This window comes from Lynx canadensis, chromosome D2 (assembly GCF_007474595.2).
Source record: "Lynx canadensis isolate LIC74 chromosome D2, mLynCan4.pri.v2, whole genome shotgun sequence".
Taxonomy (NCBI): domain Eukaryota; kingdom Metazoa; phylum Chordata; class Mammalia; order Carnivora; family Felidae; genus Lynx; species Lynx canadensis.
The window spans coordinates 39,296,588-39,313,002 of record NC_044313.2 but is presented as its reverse complement, the minus strand read 5'-3'; the positions used below and the strand labels follow the sequence as shown (position 1 = coordinate 39,313,002).

The 16,415-nt window shown below is 40.3% G+C and overlaps 1 protein-coding gene across 1 annotated transcript; it reads right to left on the bottom strand.

Moving 5' to 3' along the window:
• Positions 1–312: 312 nt before the first annotated feature.
• Positions 313–1,275, bottom strand: LOC115527416 (olfactory receptor 6C75-like). Its single transcript, XM_030335016.1, has one exon. It carries the CDS (start codon positions 1,273–1,275, stop codon positions 313–315), a length of 963 nt encoding a protein of 320 aa, XP_030190876.1.
• Between the last annotated feature and the right edge of the window lie 15,140 nt (positions 1,276–16,415).

The window sequence follows — 16,415 nt, the reverse complement described above, 5'->3', positions numbered from 1 at the left end:
AGTATACAAATTCCTGAATTTTGGAAATTTCAGGCACATGGATTATATCATAGGGAAGAATAAAAATTCAATAAGCGTTTTTGCAATTAATCAACTGTCATCAAAACATGGAATATTTAGGGAGAAGACAGGTAAGCACATTAAGATAAAATGTGGCCTTGAAAAACAGATTTCCATTTTTCCAGGAATGTACAGAGGTCAAGTGGGTGTGCCAGAGACCCTATACTAGAAAGCTGTGGACTGCTACATTGGCCAGAATGAAGTCAAATGTTTTTCTGAAGCCTTCCATTCCAGGGCCATGTGATTTTATTTTCATCTTGATATTTTCAATCTGCACATTGTCTCCTTCAGAGCCTGCTGTACCTGCTTATTGCGCAGAGTGTAGATGACAGGGTTGAGCAGTGGCGTTACCACCGTGTTCACAAGGGCAGCCTCCCTGTTGGAGTTCAGCCTGTTCCTTTGCTTTGGTTTCACGTATATAAAGACACAGCTGCCGTACATCAGAGAGAGGACAATGAGGTGAGAGGAGCAGGTGGAGAAAGCTTTCTGTCGCTCCTTGGCTGATGGGAGTCGCACAATTGTGACTACTATGTTGCTGTATGCAATGATGGTTATGATAAGCGATGTCAAAAGGATCAACAAAGCGATGACAAAGGCCAACATTTCAACAGACCTGGTATTAGAACAGGAGAGATGAATCAAAGGATCAAGGTCACAGAAGAAGTGGGGAATGACATTAGGGCCACAGAACGATAACTGGGAAACCATTACTAGTGGACCAGTGATGAGAATGAAGGCCAAAACACAGCAGGCAGTGACCAAGAGGAAGCAAGTCTTGAGGTTCATGATGGTTGGGTAATGCAGAGGCTTGCAAATGGCCATGTACCGATCCACAGACATCACTGCTATGAGGAGGAAACCTGCTGCTCCCAGATAGACAAACACAAAGGCTTGTATGAAACAGGCAAGAAAGGAAATAGTTTGCCGGCCTAAAAGAAAGATGACCAGCAACTTAGGAATAACAGCACTTATGAAACAACACTCAAAGAAGGAGAAAGTGCTGAGGAAAAAGTACATAGGTGTCTGGAGCCGGGAGTCAGCACAGGTGATGGTGACTATGACAGCATTGCCTGTAATGGATGCCAGGTAGGCCAGCAGGTGCACCAGGAAGAGGACCTTTCCCAGGTGTTGGATGGCAGGAAACCCCTCCAAGGTGAATTCTTGGACAGCGGTCCCGTTCCCTATTTCCATGGGCATCTCTTTCCACAGCATCATCCCTGCTGGTCTTAACCTACAATAAAAACAACCATGAGCACAAAGGTTTGAGGGGATCATGATTAAGTTACTTGTCTATCCAAGAAAGTGGCTGGGCAGATAGCAAAGTGGTTTAGCTAGTTGGTTCTTAAAACATTTTTTTAATGTTTATTCAGTTTTCAGAGAGAGAGAGAGGGAAGGAGTGAAGGGCAGAGAGGGACGGACACAGAGAATCCAAAGCAGGTTCTGCGATGTCAGCTCAAAGCGATGTGAAGCCGGAAAACAGACTGTGAGATCATGACATGAGCCGAAATTGGGTGCCCAATTGACTGACCCACTGGCACTTAGCCAGCTGGTTCTTATAGCCTAATTATAATGTTATGATCATTAAGATAATGCTCAAATAGAGCATCATCAGTAGAGTTCTTGGCATGTTTGTAGTTATCAAACATTTCATTGTGTTAATACTATTATCAATTTGTAAGTAAACATAACAGTTATTTAGTAATATTCCCTTTGAACATACCTTTTAATAATGCAGCACATTCTATGGTCTGAGTTGTCATCATCATCATCTGTTGAGGATCTATGCTTGTTCTATGCTGGTCTCTGAAATTCAGTATTTCTATGAGTCTTCACAATAACCACGAACCCCTTCTTCTATAGAAGCAGAAACTGAGGCTTAGAGAGCTCCAAAGAGCTTAAGTCACATAGCTGGGACCTTAGCCAGAATGCCTGAATCTGGAGTGCCTGCTATTTCCAAATGAGGTGACAAAATATTTTAAAACGGGAACAAATCTATTGTTGATCTCTCAACCTAAGTGCAAGATTAGCTTTATCTTACTTGTTTCTACCCTTAGTTATAACCCCTGTTGAGTTACTGGCCTGTGGAATGACACGGGGCTGAGAGAGCATCTACTTTAGCTCAAGCATTTTATAGAAGAGACTGGAGACCAGAGACATTGGGTGCTGCTCAACAACATGCCATAAAGTGTAAATCCAGGATTTAACACCTGCCCCTTTGGTTCACGCTGGCCTGTGAGGGAGGGGGGCTGACAGTGGTTCACAGAATTAACCCACTTAGGAAGATATGCTGGGAACCTGGAATGCATACATCCACTCTTCCATGAAGCTCAGTGAACATTCTTCTCTCTTCAGTCCTCTCAATCACTGACTTCTCTCACGATGGTGTTTGACTCTAGCATCTCAATATTAGGCTAAAAGCTGGCAGTATGGAATGTGTCACTCTCACTACCCCACAGTGTGCCAGGCCCCCTGAAGGGCCTCTCATGAAGCCAAACTGCTCATCCCCGAGTGTCACAGCCTGAGGGTGCACCTGCTTCTCTTCCAGTAGACCCCAGGAAGTTCACCAAGTCACTACGGTGCCTGAGGCCAGTCACACACGGGAGTTAACTCTTGGCAGGAGGGGCTTCTTCCTCTCGCAGCTATTGTCCTCTAAGAAATCAAGAGCTTGCTGTGGGCTGAGGGGAAAGAGGAGAAGGAAACGCAATTGTCATAACCTGTTGACTCACAGTGAGGTGAATATACATCCAGTGCTGAATATACATCCGTAGCCCAGAATGTTTCATACCACAACAAGGCTACATGGCAGCCTTGACCACCGAAACCCCAGAAAGCAGCAGATGGACTAAAACAACCACATTTCGCTGCCTGCAATTCTGGGCGAGAGCTGGACTCCCACACTATTTAGGGTCTGATGAAAGGTCTGGCTCTGCTCCCCAAGTGTGTGGAAGACCACCTAACCTGCAATATTGCTGTCTACCTGCTATCCTAGTTGCTGGGAGCAGACGGCTGCTTCTAGGTTTATGCCTCGGTGCAGCTGAGACAAGGTCCTTGTGCTGCAGTGCTCCACTGTCATGGGAACACCTGCTCCAAGACAGCATCTACTGCACTATGCTCCTCCGCATATCCTCACCTCCCGTGTAGAGGAGCATCCTTGCTTTCCTGCATCAACAATGAGAAGCTGCAAGTTTGAAGTCTCTCTGACATTTTTGCCACAGGACTGTTTGGTCAGCAGCAGGACGGACCCAGCCAGTGAGCAAGGAGTGCAAGCTTTCAAACCTTATTAGATGCTGAAGAGACAGAGGCAGAAAGTAAAGGCATGGCTGGTGTGCTGGGGGCAGTAATTGGTCACTGTTGAAAACAAGAGTTACTGGTGCCATCGTCCTATTTATTTTCCCATTGTCTGTGGTGATGCTGACTCCCAGATGTCTGCCTTGTTCTCTGCCAAGATTTTTCGAGGAAATTATATGACAGTTTCCCAAGGGTTTCCAAAATCCCAGGCTGAATGTTGCTACTTACTTGAGGTAAAAGTCCAAACTACAATTTTCCACGTGCACTGAAGCCAGAGCATAGTTGTTAAAAGAATAGAGTTTATGATGAGAAAGGGCTTGATTACACCCTGGCCTTCATGAGGCTTTTGGGAGGATACTAGGGAAGTCCACCTTTCCTGGCCAATTGTTCTTCATGCTTCCACCAACGTTATGATTCTTTTCATTGCATATTTTCATCTGAAGAGTATTGTCGTCGTGCTCCTAAATCTCCTTGAAAAAGGAAATCACAAATTTTTTTCTTCCTCAGGGAAGAAAGGGGAATGCTATGTGGTATGTGTAACATCTCTAACTTGGCAGGTCCCTCTCTTTTCAAATGGTATTTTGGAAGTGAATCCCCAGATTCATTCTAGATGCACATGAGAAGCAGTTGTGAGCCTGAGAATGGAGAAGTTGTATCCATAGCAAGCACTGGCTTGGAAAGCTGCTTCTTCTGGGTACCTGAGCTGGGCTGCAGTGGCAGGAGTGATCCTTTTTTCTGTGGCCTCTGGCTTCCCATTGAAATCTAGAGAATTGGACTAAGCTCCCGGAGTGTATTTGCAGCCAGGCCTGGGCATATACTAGATGGAAATTTGTTGTGCCTGAATCTGCTCTCATCAGTATTGATCCTACAAGGTCAAGGCAAATATTATAGAAACTTTCACAAGTATTCGTGTGGCTCTCACCTTCCTTCAAATAGACATACCATTTTTTATAACATCTGTCTATCTACACACTCTGCTTTCAGTCCAGGCCAAACTTGGACCTCATGATTATTTTCTCAGTTGGAAGTTAGGAAAAATAAGGGGTAATTGGAGAAGTGTCGCAGAAGCTAGAGGGAAGTGAGACTGTACACTTTAATTCTCAGATAAAGACACATTGGCATGGGGTTTTAGTTTTAGTCCGAGCCAGCTTCCTGGTGCAAAAATACCTCTCACATCTGAGCAAGTCCCAGCGCCTACATGATCATGGGAAGGAGGAGGAACTGGCGTGTGGCTTGATGGAAAGGTTTACAAAGGGGACACTCAAAGAAACGGGCTGAACTAATCACACTTTGCATCTAGCATAAGGGGTGGTGAGATGACATCAGGAAAATGTTTCAAATTGTTCCACTTTTCTGGATAGTGCTCTCCAAAACCCACTATTTATTTATGTTTTTAAATGATACCTTGATATCTTATTTATCTTGGGCATTTCCCAGAATTCCTTGTGTTTGAGTGTTTAGTTATCTAGTTAGAATAAGGAAAGGGATAGTACTTAAAATTGTATTTGTGATTATCGAAACATGGAGGGATAAAGCAAAATCAGGTTGTGGATTCTCCTCTGCAGAATATTATTATGTTTGCTACTCTGTCCCCCAGCCACCCTTGAAAAATTAGGCTAAGCTATATTCAGGATTTACATAATAAGAATATTTGGTTTATAGTGTATCTGGTTAATACGGTCTATTCCTAGAAACATTCCAATTTCTAGTATTATATCCGTAAGGAAGAAGGCTAAGTTAAGACTTGAAGAAAGGCAAATCCTGTCATCTGTGATATTGTGGGAGAGAGAGTGGGGATGCTAGGTTGGCAAGTGGTGACTGGGATGGAGAGAAACACTCATTATGCAGAACCCCAGGCGGAAGGTGGAGCTGCTGGAATACTAATACCACTTTGAGGACCCCTGTCCCTTCATGGAATTTCCATAAAAGTAAGGCAGTAATGGCAACAGGGACCCAGGGCACATCGATTCTGATGCAGAGAGTTCATTAATATCGCATCCAATACCCATCCGTCCATATGAGGAAAAGCATGGTAGTGTGTGTTAGTTGCTTCCATCTTGGGTCCAGAAGGGGGGAGCTGAAGGCATAGGGTAATTTATCCTCTCTGGGTTTCTTGGTTTTCTTTTTTATTCATGTATGGACAAAGGAAGTCTTTTCCTTTTTAATGAACCTCCTGCTATATATAGAATGATTATTTAAGGTGAATTGTGTGGGATAGAAAGAGGTAGAAAAATCTATCTATAAATCTCAGAAGTGAAACCTTAGTTTGTAAGGTTCTGGATCCTCCACTTTTTTTTTAAAGTTTTCAGTTAAATTCCAATTAGTTAACATACAGTGTCATATTAGTTTCAGGTGTAAACTATAGTGATTGAACACTTACATACAACAGCAGGTGCTCATCACAAGTGCACTCCTAATCTGCATCAACTATGTAACCCATCCCCCTCCTCCCCACCTCTCCTCTGGTAACCATCAGTTTGTTCTCTATAATGAAGAATGTATTTCTTGGTTTGCCTTTCTCTCTCTCTTTTCCCTATGTTCTTTTTTCTTCTTCTTCTTCACTTCCACATAGAGTGAAATCACATGGTTTTTGTCTTTTTCTGCCTGCTTATTTCACCTAGCATAACACTCACTTGCTCCATCCACCTTGTTGCAAATGATAAGTTGCCATTCTTTTTCATGACTGAGTAATATTCCATTCTACAATATACCACATCTTCTTCATATATTCATCTTTTAAAAAAGTTTTTTTTAATATATGAAATTTATTGTCAGATTGGTTTCCATACAACACCCAGTGCTCATCCCAAAAGGTGCCCTCCTCAATACCCATCACCCACTCTCCCCTCCCTCCCACCCCCCATCAACCCTCAGTTTGTTCTCAGTTTTTAACAGTCTAAAAAATTTTTTTAATGTTTATTTATTTTTGAGAGGGAGAGACAGAGCACAGTTGGGGGAGGGGTGTAGAGAGAGGGAGACTCATAATTTGAAGTAGAGGCTCCAGTCTCTGAGCTGTCAGCTCAGAGCCTGATGTAGGGCTCAAACCCGTGAATTGCAAGATCATGACCTGAGCCGAAGTCAGATGCCTAGCCAACTGAGCCACCCAGGGGCCCCTATATATTCATCTTTTGATGGACACTTGAGCTGTTTCCTTAATTTGGATATTGTAGATAATGCTGCATGTATTCCTTTGAATTAGTATTTTTATATTCTTTTTTTTTTTTTAATTTTTTTTTTCAACGTTTATTTTTTTGGGACAGAGAGAGACAGAGCATGAACGGGGGAGGGGCAGAGAGAGAGGGAGACACAGAATCGGAAACAGGCTCCAGGCTCTGAGCCATCAGCCCAGAGCCTGACGCGGGGCTCGAACTCACGGACCACGAGATCGTGACCTGGCTGAAGTCGGACGCTTAACCGACTGCGCTACCCAGGCGCCCCTGTATTCTTTTAGTAACTATCTAGTCATGCAATCGCTGTATCATTGGGTAGTTCTATTTTAAACTTTTTGAGGAATCTCCATACTGTTGTCCACAGTGGCTGCACCAGTTTATACTCCCACCAACAGGGTAAGAGGGTTCCTTTTTCTCTGCATCCTCACCAATAACTCTTGTTTTCTGTGTTGTTAATTCTAGCCATTCTGATAGGTGAGAGGATATATCTCATTGTAGTTTTGATTTGTTTTTTTAAATTTTTTTTAATGTTTATTCACCTTTGAGAGACAGAGAGAGACAGAGCATGAGTGGGGAAGGGGAAGAGAGAGGAAGACACAGAACCTGAAACAGGGTCCAGGCTCTGAGCTATCAGCACAGAGCCTGACGTGGGGCTTGAATTCATGAACTGTGAGATCACGACCTGAGCCGAAGTTGGACACTCAACTGACTGAGCCACTCAGACGCCCCTATAGTTTTGATTTGTATTTCTTTGATGATGAGTGATGTTGAACATCTTTTCATGTTTGTGTTGGCCATTTATAAGTCCTCTTTGGAGAAATGTCTATTCACATCTTCTGCCCATGTTTAAATTGGATTATTCATTTTTTGAGTGTTGTGTTTTACATGTTCTTTATAGATTTTGGGTACTAATCCCTTATCAGATATGTCATTTGCAAATATCTTCTCCCAGTCCGTAGGTTGCCTTTTAGTTTTGTTGTTAATTGTTATACAAACGCTTTTTATTTTGATGTAGCCCCAATAGTTTAATTTTGCTTTCTTTCCCCTTGCCTCAGGAGACATATCTAGTAAGAAGTTGCTCTAGCTGATGTCAAAGAGGTTATGAGTTGTGTTCTCCTGTAGGATTTTAATGGTTTCATGTCTCATGTTTAGGTCTTTAATCCACTTTGAATTTGTTTTTGTTTTTGGTGTAAGAAAGTGATTCAGTTTCGTTCTTTCCCATGTTGCTGTCCAGTTTTCCTAACACCATTTGTTGATGAGACAAATGTATTTTGTATTTTTCCCATTGGATGTTGTTTCCTGCTTTGTCAAAGATTAATTAACCATACAGTTGTGCATTCATTTCTGGGTTTTCTTCTTTTCCATTGACCTATGTTCTATTTTTGTGCCTTTACCATACTGTTTTGATTACTATAGCTTTCTAATATAACATGAAGTCCAGAATTGTGATGCCTCCATCGTTTCTTTTCCTTCTTAAAAAAATGCTTATTTACTTAATTTGAGAGAGAGAGAAAGAGAGAGCATGAGCAGAGAGGTGGGGCAGAGAGAGGGGAAAGAGCGAATCCCAAGCAGGTTCTGAGCTGTCAGTGCAGAGCCCAATCTCACGAACTATAAGATCATGACCTGAGCTGAAATCAAGGATCACCAACTCTTACCAACTGAGCCACTCAGGCACCTCTGCTCTTCTTTTTCAAGGGTGCTTAGCTATTCAGCATCTTTTGTGGTTCCGTGCATGTTTTAGGATAGTTTGTTCTAGTTCTGTGAAAAATACTTTTGGCATTTTGATAGGGATTCCATTTGGGTAATGTAGACATTTTAATAATATTTGTTCTTCCAATCCATGTGTATGGAATGTCTTTCCATTTCTTTGTGTCATTCAATTTCTTTCATCAGTGTTTTATAGTTTTTATAGTACAGGTCTTTCACTTCTTTGGTTCGGTTTATTCCTAGGCATATTACTCTTTTCTGGTGCAATTGTAAATGGGATTGATTCTTGGATTTCTCTTTCTGCTGCTTCTTTATTGGTGTCCAGAAATGCCACAGATTTCTGAACATTGATTTTGTATCCTGTGACTTTGCTGAATTTGTGTGTCAGTTCTAGCAATGTTTTGGTGGAGTCTTTGGGGTTTTCTCTATCGAGTATCATGTCATCTGCAAATAGTGAAAGTTTGACTTCATCGTTGCCAATTTGGATGCCTTTTATTTCTTTTTGTTGTCTGATTGCTGTGGCTAGGACTTCCAGTACTGTGTTAAATAACAATGGTGAGACTGGAGATTCCTGTCTTGTTCCTGACCTTAGAGGAAAAGCTCTCAGTTTTTCCCCAGTGAGGATGATATTAGCTGTGTGGTTTCTTTTTTTTTTTTTATATGGCCTTTGTTATGTTGAGGTATAGTCCCTCTAAACTTACTTTGTTGATTGAGGGTTTTTAATCATGAATAGATGTTGTAATTTCTAAAATGCTTTTTCTGCAACCATAATAATATGGTTATTATCCTCTCTTTTATTACTGTGGTGTGCCATGTTGATTGATTTGTGAATGTTGTACCACCCTTCAACCCAGGACTAAATCCCACTTGGTTGTGATGAATGTTCTAATATATTGTTGGATTTGGTTTGCTAGTATTTTATTGAGAATTTTTGCATCCATGTTCATCAGAGATATTGGCCTATAATTCTCTGTTTTTAGGGAATCTTTGTCTAATTTTGGTGTTAGGGTAATGCTGACCTCATAGAGTGAATTTGGGTTTTCCTTGATTTTCTATTTTTTGGAATAATTTCAGGAGAATAGGTATTAACTTTTCTTTAAATGTTTCGTAAAAGTTACCTGTGAAGCCATCTGGTCCTGGACTTTTTTTTGTTGTTGTTGGGAGAGTTTTGAGTAGTGATTCAATTTCTTTGCTAATTATAGACTGTTCAAGTTTTCTATTTCTTCCACTTTCAGTTTTGGTAGTTTGTATATTTCTAGGAATTTATCCACTTTTTCCAGGTTGTCCAATTTGTTGGAATATAGTTTTTCATAATATTCTCTTATAATTATTTGTATTTTTGTGGTGTTGGTTGTTATTTCTTCACTCTAATTTGTGATTTTATTTATCTGGGTCCTTTCTCTTCTTTTTGATAAGTCTGGCTTGAGGTCTATCAATGTTACTAATTTTTTCAAAGAACAAGGTCCTGGTTTCATTGATATGTTCTACTGTTTTTTTACTTTCTATATCACTCATTTCTGCTATAAAGATTATTTTTTTATTTTTATTTTTTTATAATACATTTTGATTTTTTTATGTTTATTTTTGAGAGAGAGAGAGTGTGTGTGTGAATGGGAGAGGGGCAGAGAGAGAGAGGAAGACACAGAATCTGAAGCCGGCTCCAGGCTCTGAGCTGTCAGCACAGAGCCTGACGAGGGGCTCTAACCCATGAACTGGGAGATCATGACCTGAGCTGAAGTCGGACACTTAACCAACTGAGCCACCCAGGCACCTCTCTGCTATAAAGATTATTATTTCCTTCATTCTGGTGGGTTTTTGCTTCATTTGTTGTCCTTTTTCTAGTTCCTTTAGATGTTAAGTGTAGGTTGTTTTAGATTTTTCTTCTTCAGGTGGGTCTGTATTCCTATATACTTCCCTCTTAGCACCACTTTTTCTGCATCCCAAATATTTTGGACCCATTGTGTTTTCATTTTCATTTGGTTCATGTATTTTTAATTTCTTCTTTAATTTCCTACTTGACCTATTGATTCTTTAGTAGCATGTTCTTGAATCTCCATGTAATTGTGGTCTTTCCAAATTTTTTCTTGTGGTTGACTTCAAGTTTCATAGTGTTGCTCAGAAAAATATGCAGGCTTTATCTCAACCTTTTTGTATTTGTTGAAGCCTGATTTGTGACCCAGTATGTGATCTATTCTTGACAATGTCCCATATGCACTTGAAAAGAATATGTATTCTGCTGTTTTAAGATGGAATGATCTGAATATATCTGTTAAGTCCATCTAGTCCAGTGGATCATTCAGTCACTGTTTCCTTGTCAATTTTCTGTTTAGATGATCTGTCCATTGTGATAAGTGGGGTGTTAAAGTCCTCTATGATTATTGTGTTGTCCTCAATGGGTTCCATTACATTTGTTATTAATTGTTTTAGATATTTGGCTGCTTTCATGTTGAAGGCATAAATATTTACAATTGTTGGATCTTGTTGGATTGCCCCCCCCCCCACCTTTTTATGATATAGGGCCCTTCTTCATGTCTTGTTACAGGCTTTGTTTTTAAAGTCAAGTTTGTCTGATGTAAGTATTGCTACTCAAGCTCTCTTTTGATGTCCATTGATATACATGATAAATATTTCTCCATCCCCTCACTTTCAATCTGCACAAATGTTTAGGTCTAAAATGAGTCTCTTGTAGGCAGCATACAGATGGGAATTTCTTTTTTGTCCATTCTGACATCCTATGTCTTTTGATCAGAGTATTTAGTCCATTCACATTCAGAGTATTTACAGGTTGATATGTATTTAATGCCATTATATTACTTGTTTTGTCATTATTTCTGGAGATCTTTTCTTGTCTTTGTCACTTTTGGTGTTTCCTTAGACTCCAAGAGTCCCCTTTAATATTTCTTGCAGGGCTGGTTAATGGTCATGAACTCCTTTAGTTTTTGTTTGTCTGGGAAACTCTTTATCTCTCCTTCTATTCTGAATGATAGCCTTGCTGGATAGAGCATTCTTGGCTGCATATTTTTTCCATTCAATACTTTGAATATATCATGCCACTCCCCCTCTGGTTGCCAAGTTTCTATTGAGAAATCTGCAGCTAGCTTTATGGGTCTTCCCTTGTAAGTTAAGGACTTCTTTTGTCTTGATGCTTTTAAGATGTTTTTCTTTATCACTGTATTTTGCAGTTTAATTACAATACGTCTTGGTGTTGGCCTACTTTTGTTGATTTTGATGAGAATTCTGTGTGCCTCCTGGATCTAGATGTCTGTTTCTTTCCCCAGATTAGGGAGGTCTTCAAGCTATTACTTCCTCTATTTTCTGCCCCCCTTTCTCTCTTATTCTTTTGGAACTTCTATGATATCAATATTATATTTGATGGAGTCACTGAGTTCCCTAAGTCTATTTTTGTGTTCTATAATTCTTCTTTTTCTATTTTGTTCAGCTTCCTTATTTTCCATTATTTTGTCTTCTGTATCACTAACTCATTCCTTTGTTTCTTCCAGCATGCTGTTCATTGTGTCAAGCCTGTTTCCAATCTCAGTTTTTGCATTCTTCATTTCTGACTGAACTGATTCTTTTTGACTCTTTTATCTCTGTGGTAAGGGTCTCCCTGAAGTCTTCCATTCTTTGCTCAAGTCCATCATGTATCCTTATGATTGTTGTTTTAAGTTCTCCATCAGGCATGTTACTTCACTTAGATCTCTGGCCATGGCCTTATCTTGTTCTTTCATTTGGAATGAATTCCTTCATGTTGGCATTTTGTCTAAGTCTCTGCCTTCTTCTGTGCCTTGGAAAAGCCAGTTATGGTTCTTGTCCCTGAGAGTAATAGCTATGAAAAAGAGCTCATGTAGTGTCCAGGGCCTAGAGCTTCAAGGAGTGTCCCTGATGTGTGCTGTGTGTACTCCGCTGTTGTATTTTGGCTGCTCTCTCCATAGGGCCATCATTGGCAGAGGTTGTCCTTGTCTGTAGTGGGCAGTGGTCCTTGGCCAGAATGTGGAGAGTTTCACCTAGGTGTGCTCTGGCTGCTTGTGAAATGAGATCTGATATACTTCCACTAGAACTGAAGCCCTGCAGAACTCTCTGGTTAGGAGATGTGGTGTGGGCAGGAGCTTGCACTGGTCTTCTCGGGGAGAGGCCCTCCATGCTGAGTCTGAGACAAGCTTGAGTGAGAGGGGCAGTCCTTCTGGTTTGCAGGGATATGGGACTTGCTGTAAGCAAGTTAAGCAGCCAGTGTCAATGCTGCACTGCTTCCCACAAGTGGTTCTGTGTTTATGTTGTGGGGAAGAGGGGACACAAACAGCTCCAGCAAGATCTTTTGTTCCAGGGAGGCATCCTCTCTAAGAATGCTGCCTCTTAGGGACTTGCTCTAAGAAGAGTGAATTATCTCCCCTCTGTGTCCCAGGAGTTCTTCAAATCAGTGTTTCCACACAATCTATCTCCCAGGTTGTTTGTCTGCCTTCTGTCCACGAGTAGGACAGCATCCTCCAGGCTCTATTGCAGACAAGCCCACTTACATTTAAAACTGCAGACTTTAGGTTCTGCTGGTTGCAAAAACTCATGATAATCAGCCCCTCTTTTTTCCCCAGTCAGTGGCTTTGGGGAAATGTTCTCCTTGTGTATTCCCCTGTGTGCGTGTGCTTTACTCTCTCCTACCCTTCTCTGTGACCACAGTTTGCTCTGGTCTGCAGTACCTGAGATCCATTTCTCCCCTAAACCACATCTCCACACCTTCTAACTTCTTTGATGTGGTCTCTTCTCTGTCTCTAGTTGTGGAGTTTGCTCTGTTAGTCTTCAAGTTGATTCCCAGCGTATTTAGGATGATTTGATTATTAAGCAATTGTGTTTGTGGGACAAGATGAGCCTAAGGTCCTCCTATTCCCCTGCTCTATTCTTGCCCTCCCACCTCCCACCCCCTTTTCCAGGATGTTTAAATTTAAAAAGAGAAGACCTGGAGAAAAAGGGGCCATTCTACCTTGGTGGAATAGGAAGTCCTTAATGAACTCCTTGAAGTCAAAGTTACTTTGAAATGAAAGGCATTTCTTCGTGAAAGGCATTTCTCATAAGGCAGCCCATGAAAATGAAGGGAAGGATTGATTCACAGAAGAAGCTTAATATTGTTACTATGTATATAATTTGCACAAAAGGTGTGAATTTCTGGAGAAATAAAACTAGGTAGTAGAAGAAAACTCTCTTAGTTTGAGTTACCCCAGAATCAGACCCAGAAGCAAGGATTTGAAGACAAATAGTTTACTAGAGGGTTAATTCCATGAATGACCAGTAGGAAGGGGGAAAATGATATAGTAAAAAGAATTGTGTATTACCAAGCCAGTTACTTTTCTGGGAAATTGGAGCCCAATGTCACTGTGGAATTCTGCGTAGCAGTGTAGAACACTCTTCAGAGTTATTCAAACCCAGAAGGAAAGACAGTGGGGTGTGTATAAAACAATTCATCACCCATCATCCACTGAGGATTGCTTGTGGCAACATTCATTCTCTAGACATTCTGGCTTGTTTTGTGCATGGTAAAATATGCCGCCAGGGCCAGAAAATAGTGCGCTAGCAGAGTTTTCAGTAGACATCCTACGGGTTGCCTGTCAAGTTGAATACCAAGTTTATATGGGTGGAGCCTAGCAGTGTTTTCTTCAATCTGCCCTTTACGCTAATTAGATTTACTTGCCTACCACCTTAAGTTTACCCTGTCCTATTACTTATTGTTCAGTGTAGTGGTTGGTCATATTTTTTTCAAATAAAAACCTGACTTACAGCAGAAGTGTAAGTAGGTGAGCTATAGTCTCTGCTGCTGCCATTGGTCATCAGGCCACATAAATATTCCGTCATCTCATTTCATGATCATTCATTCTGTATGTTTTTCTTCATCTTTCACCAGCATGACCGCTGGCTTCATTTGCTTGCCCTGTAGGGTAACATGGACCTTCATACCTGAGGGGTCTGAGTCCCTGGTTACAATGTCCTTAGCAGATCATGGCCATGGCTGCTGTTAATTTCCAAAGTTATTACCATGGAAGCAACAAGAAGCATTAAACAAATAATCCAGTGAAGAAATGGGCAGAAGACATGAATAGACACTCCTCTAAAGAAGACATCCAGATGGCCAACAGGCACATGAAAAGATGCTCAACGTCACTTCTCATCAGGGAAATACAAATCAAAACCACACTGAGATATCACCTCATGCCAGTCAGAGTGGCTAAAATGAATAAATGAGGAGACTATAGATGCTGGAGAGAATGTGGAGAAACAGGAACCCTCTTGCACTGTTGGTGGGAATGCAAACTGGTGCAGCCACTCTAGAAAACAGTGTGGAGGCTCCTCAAAAAATTAAAAATAGAACTACCCTATGACCCAGCAATAGCACTGCTGGGAATTTACCCAAGGGATACAGGAGTGCTGATGCATAGGGGGACTGTACCCCAATGTTTATAGCAACATTTTCAACAATAGCCAAAATATGGAAAGAGCCTAAATGTCCATTAATGGATAAAGAAGTTGTGGTTTATATATACAATGGAATACTACTTGGCAATGAGAAAGAATGAAATATGGCCTTTTGTAGCAATGTGGAGGAAACTGGAGAGTGTTATGCTAAGTGAAATAAGTCATACAGAGAAAGACAGATACCATATGTTTTCACTCTTAAGTGGATCCTAAGAAACTTAACTGAAGACCATGGGGGAGGGGAAGGGGAAAAAAAAGTTACAGAGAGGGAAGGAGGCAAACCATAAAAGACTTTTAAAAATTGAGAATAAACTGAGGGTTGATGGGGGGTGGGATGGAGGGAAAAGTGGGTGATGGGCACTGAGGGGGGCACCTGTTGGGATGAGCACTGGGTGTTGTATAGAAACCAGTTTGACAATAAATTTCGTATTAAAAAATAATTTAAAAATATAATTATAATTATATTTATAAATAAGAAGCATCCTAGTGAATTCTATTAGTTTCCATATTTCTTCCTTCCTCTGTTATATTGTAGAAACCCTGTTTCCTCTTGTTAATCAGTGTCAGTTATCCTTGCCTGTATATCCACTGACTTCTTTCATCTTTTTTTCCACCTCATTCAAGATATATAACATTTTTATCATTGAGAAAAGTTCTTTCGTTCCCGTTGTTGTCAACACCACCCCCATCGTGCCCAGGCCCTGGCATTCCATGCTGTTTTATATCACTATAGATTAGTTTTGCTTTTTCTAGAATTTCACATAAATGAAATTAAATGTGCACTCATTAGGGCCTGGTTTCTCTTTTCAATATGATGTTTTTTGAGATTCATTTATTTCATTGCATCAGTTCATTTTTTATGATTGAGTAGTATTTCATTCTTTGGATAGGCCACCTGTTGATGGACAATTTGTTGGTTTTTTTGGCTATTATGAATAAAGCTGTTGTAAACACTAAATACTACCGTGGATATACATTTTAATTGCTCTTAGGTCAGTACTTAGATGTGAGATTGCTAATTATATGATAAATACATATTTAATTTTATCAGAAATGGCCACATTGTTTTTCAAGTGATTATATTGTTTTTTATTCCCACTGTAATGTGTTAAAATTCCTGTTTCTTCATACCTTTGTTAACCCTGGGTTTTATCCACTTTGAACGTTTAACCATTCCAGTGATGTTGTATTTTATTATAATTTTTAAACTCATAAGTATAAGAAAAAGTTAATTTTGCCTCCTGTATAGATCATATATTTTAGAGCCTCTCAGAAAAAGCCTTAGAGCATATCTATAAAATTCAGTATTCCTGTATATTTTTTTTGCTGACTGCCTATTGCACACCAAAGGAAACATCAACTCTGACTCTCTCACAGAGGAGTATACTCATGTTTCCATAAATGCTTCCCCCCAATTCCTAGGTCTCTGAGGATGGACTGTGTCAGCAACAAAATGAAGGAGAAATTGTGATATATATTTTAGAGGCTAAAGAATTTATAGCAAAACATAACTTTCCACCAATTTGAAATAGTCTACTTACTATTATCACAAAACATTTATTTTCTGATTCTCAGTTTTGATCTAATTAAAACCTAACCTTTATTTACATTTCTGAATCCTCCGTGGTAATGATCTGTGAACTTCAATGCAGGTAGAACCCTTATGAACAATGGAGTATGAAAATGATGATGATGGTGACGATGATGATGGTGGTGCAGATAATGATGGAAAGTGTA